This window comes from Atta colombica, unplaced genomic scaffold, assembly GCF_001594045.1.
Source record: "Atta colombica isolate Treedump-2 unplaced genomic scaffold, Acol1.0 scaffold198, whole genome shotgun sequence".
Lineage (NCBI taxonomy): Eukaryota > Metazoa > Arthropoda > Insecta > Hymenoptera > Formicidae > Atta > Atta colombica.
The window spans coordinates 5,372,664-5,377,449 of record NW_017259291.1 but is presented as its reverse complement, the minus strand read 5'-3'; the positions used below and the strand labels follow the sequence as shown (position 1 = coordinate 5,377,449).

The following is a 4,786-nucleotide window of genomic DNA, read 5'->3' as shown; positions in this document are numbered from 1 at the left end:
AAGTATATAATGTAAGAATCAGTTAATAATTTTTGTATACTTGTAAAAATGATGCAAATCAATCCAGGATACAAATGACTTATGGAAAGTAATAAAGGACCAAAAAATAATATATATAATAATAATAAATCGTCTGTACTAAAGGTAAAAAAATCGATATTGGCACCTATATAAAATGAAAAGAAATTCTTGCTAAAATATGCAGTATACTTTTCAAACTGTAAGTTCTTGTGTATCTACAGAGGGTCAACACGGAGATTAGATCACGAGAATTTCTCAGTAACAATCGCTGGTAACCGATCATTAACTGGTTACTTGCTATCAAACGATAACAATCGTCTGCATCAATTTTCCTTTCCATCAAATTGTACTTCCTTATCAAAATTAAATATAGTGTGTAAAAAAGGGTATATATTTTAAAAATCGATTTGAATAATTCGTGTAAATTCAATTGGAATTATTGACTAAGATTTAATGGCCAAGCAGAATCAATGAAACTCACTTCCCAATGAAAATTTATTATTTCACAATTATTACCCTAGCACAAATCTCCAAGGGACGTTCCAAAGAACGTTCAGAGAATATCCCTATGTCCTAATAACGTTCGCCATGAATGTCCCTCGAATAGTGTGCTATTAGCGTATTATGTATCGTCAAACTATCACGTCACATTTGCGAGACTGTTAAACAAATGGAAAGTTCATCTATTCGCCAGATGCAGTCCAGATGAAATCATCGACTAATAATGACAATGACTGTGTGCCACTTGTTATTTGTTCCGCATAATGAATGTATAATATACGTATAAACGCTTAATAATAATAATGATGTACTGTGAAAGTTAAATTGCGATATTGTGAATCACGTGATAAACTTTTACCGAGCAAACGCAGTGCACGACATAACATACGTGATCCAAATACGAGCTTATCATATGGAAGATGATAATAAAATACGAGAGAGATTAATCGGGAGCCATGATTTAGTCGTCACGCAATCGTATTTAGGTCTGGCAATTTTTTACGTCAATGCTAATCGGATCGGATCTCTTTGGAGGGGAGGATCTTGCAAACGGGACATCGAGCGGAATTCCGCGGATCTACATCGCGTTGATCCGCATGATTCATCTCGCTCATTAATTATCATTTGTATATAGCGCGTGTAACGCGTCACACCTGGACATCACGCATGCGCCAAGCTTACCGGCAGTACCGGCACATCGGTAAAGACGTCAACATTTCACGCGCCGCGTCGCAGTACGAATTCAGTCTTCGTGGTGTGCGCATTGTACTCGTTTCGTCTTTTCTCTCGCCGGAGGATTTTACATATACAGTCCATAGAGCGACATGGCAGTCTGTAAGTTTTGATTTACTTTCGAAATTTTTTGCGCAAACTTCCATTTCTTATACATTTGTTATATACATACACACGCACGCACGCACGCATACACGCGCGCACACACACACACACACACGCGCGCGCGCGTCTATTATATTATTTAGTATAATTACTATGCAATAATAATATTATGTAATTTTCCATTATGTTCTGTTATATGTTAGGAAATAATTATTATATAATTCTTATATATTTAAATAATTCAACCTCTAAGCGTGTAAAATAAGAATAATTTACTATTTTTTTCTTGTTCTGTTTGACACAAATATACGACTCCTGTCGCGATAACTGGTTTTGAAATCTATTCCATTATTTATTACTGCGCCTCCATTTCAAAGTAGTTATTTGACCGCGAAGGCTTTGATTCATACGGAAGCGTAACATTGCATAATGTGTAGCGCTAAATTGACATTGCTCCAAAACGAATAAAGGATTTCAGTGTGTCATGTCAATATCTAATAAGATTTCATTTTGCGATCTTCGTTGTTATTCAGTACAGTTTTGTTCATCAAGCTTAATGGCCTAACGATTGGATCGGCGGAAATAGACGAAGTTTCCAGGCGGAGAAAATAGTATCTTCTCGAAGAAGCTACTGCACTTTTCTTTACAAGAGATTCTTTCTAAATATAGAGCTGGGGCGCGGCTGCTGGATTGACAAGCCGGCCGGCGATCTCGATCGTTCGAGCGATTCATTGAAATTCTACGGACAATCATAAGACCCAACGCGAATAAAGCGTTCTATAGCTGCTGTCTCCGACAAGATTGGCCTGGTTTTTACTGAGAGTTCGAACCGGATCAGAATGCAAGAACCAACCAACTACAATCAAGTATTCCCCTGTTATAGTCAAACGACAGGGGAACAATCGACTGTAATTGGTTCTTGCATTCTGATCCGGTTCGAACCTTCAGTGGAAACTAGGCCATTAATTCACCCCCCCGAAAAAAGGTTCCAAAGAGAGGCAGGATTCCTTTTCATTCAGGATTTTCAGAACGTTCCGTGAAACGTTTAGAAACGACACAAAATGGAAGTCAACGAAGGTATTTGCAGTCATATGCTAAATTGCACAATAAACGACGATATGTATATGTACATGTGCCATATTCTTTTTAATGTATTTACGTCATCGCGAGGAAAACTTCTCGCTTTTTTACGCCAAAGTTTATCACAGGCGGGAATAAATGCGAGAAACTTGCGCAGTTACTGCGACGAATAGGTATTGCGAAGGCAGCGAATGTGCGAGAAGTACGTCTTGGATAATGTCCGAGGCATGTAACAGCCTCACAGCTTGTGATCACGTCATAAGAATGCTATCCCTCCGCGTCCTTGTGTAATCCGACTTCCAGATTGCGTTTCATAATGCTTGCCGCCTCCGAGGCCTCCGCAATATCCCGTTGATCAAATTCATTTCCTGTCGCTTTTCCACTGCATGAATCATCTTCATGATCTGTTTCTCCAAAAAGAAATTCGATTCTTCTATTAAATATATTCTTTAAAATATACTCTTGGATCGACGCCACCGTGTCGTGTTTATGATGCTAAAATGTCTCTCATTCCTTTCATTATCTTTTCATCTTTTGCGCTTCTCATATATCTTTCTCGGATATAATTAAAACGGAATCCCTGAGAACGTTTTTGAAAATCTAGGAATAGATACTTTTCCCATTCATCTTACCGTGAAATTGAAGTCTATCGCGTGGCTCTAATTACATTACACGTAACCTTCCCGTCGACCGGGCCCTTTCACATCACGTCAGCTTTTACCTTCGCGAATGAAGCCTCGCCCATCGATGCTTTTAACTCATCGTTCATTTTTTTCGATCTCTCGAAACGAAACTCACGCGAAAATACACGTTGTTTCTTTACTTACATAATTGGCACGACGGAAAAACAAGTTCGCGGATAAATATCGTGCGAAAACAAAGGAACCAAAGATACTGTGCCAACAATTAAAAAAAACGTTCACTCACGAGTTACATAGGTGATCGTTCAGATGGTACAAATATCGTTAAAACATGCGTCATTTAAGTCCCACAAAAGAAACTCTATCGTTCAGACCGGTGTAACATCACCGAGGAAAATTCGGTAAGGACATACTCCGTATATTCTGAGAACAGATGGCAGATTGGTACCGAGAGTGGCGTGGCACCTGTTGTAGCTATGCACGTTTCAGTGGTTGCAGCAGAACGCATTGCATGTTGCACGCCGTGGTCCACCTTGCCGGCGAAGCGACACCGACAGTTGCCATGCGAGGTCAATGGCAGTACGACGGCGAACGGCTTTACGAATAGTTCTACACACCGTTACGTCGAGCTATCGATGGCGATTTACTGTACAGGATTAACCAGCGCGCGACTATTTAGCACGAAACCGCCAGGTTTCGAAGATTATCTTTTTTCTCGCGCCAGCCAGACTGATCTATCTCGTTCATTGCTTTATCTTGATTGGAAGAAAAAAGAAAATTGTAAACCGATCGCTCTGGGTTTCCATGAATTGATTAATTTCTACATTGATAAACTTATCTTAAACTGTAAAAAATTGATCAATCATAGTCGCTTATTCTTGTCACATTTGACTGTGATTGGTCAATTTCTTATGGCTTGAGATTTAAAATTTAGATATTAGCTTGTATTGTAAAAAAGGCTCGTAGAAATGAACCTATACAACAATAAATTGCGTATCTAATTTCAATTCTTTGAAACTCAGAGCAATTAATTTATAATTTTTCCTTTCCTTAGTGGCACATTGGCTTCTTTTTCTTCTTTTATAAAAAAAAAGAAGAAGAAATCGGTATACTGATCGATTTCAGTGGAGATAAATCTTAAGAGGACTTTGCCAAATGGAAATTCGCTCGCACGCGCGACGCTCGGATGAGTATAATCAGCGGCATTCGTAGTTGCGCAATGCGAATTGACTCAATGACTCTAATTCTCGCATTGTTATGTTAATTGGGAAAGAAGCACGACCCACATTACAGAAGCTAATCAATTTGCCACGCATTAAATTAACGCGATTTAAGCCATCACAGGACTCGATGAGATCCCTTCAACGATAGGAGGATTCTCAAGTTCAGTTTCACAGAACGTTTAAATTTTCTCCTTCTCTCTCTTCTTATTTGCATTCAAGAATTCTCTAAAATTTAATTTAACATAATTATCGAAGCAAGACACTGCGTAATTTGAAATAATTAGCTAATTGTCAAAAGAGAGGCAGATAATTAGTGGAGATTTAATCGGCGTTTTGTCGGACGCTGCGAACGTTCGATCACCTTTCTTTTTTTCTTTCTCAGATGTCGTGCCTGGACATATTAGAAGACCGTCGCGCACGATTGTTCTGGATCGCGGACGTCGCGTAATGTGAAGTAATTGACATCGAAATAAGAATGACATC

At 38.8% G+C, this 4,786-nt stretch overlaps 1 protein-coding gene across 3 annotated transcripts in view; it reads left to right on the top strand.

Moving 5' to 3' along the window:
* The first annotated feature begins 1,179 nt into the window (after nucleotides 1–1,179).
* The window catches only part of LOC108687031, a 10,373-nt gene continuing 6,766 nt past the window's right edge, over nucleotides 1,180–4,786 (top strand). The window contains exon 1 of one of the 3 annotated variants that reach the window (XM_018192617.1): nucleotides 1,180–1,356. In XM_018192617.1, the coding sequence (XP_018048106.1) occupies nucleotides 1,347–1,356 (10 nt within the window). In that variant the 5' untranslated portion in view covers nucleotides 1,180–1,346. The remainder of the gene's footprint in view (nucleotides 1,357–4,786) is intronic. The other 2 variants (XM_018192618.1, XM_018192619.1) reach the window with 2 other exon arrangements.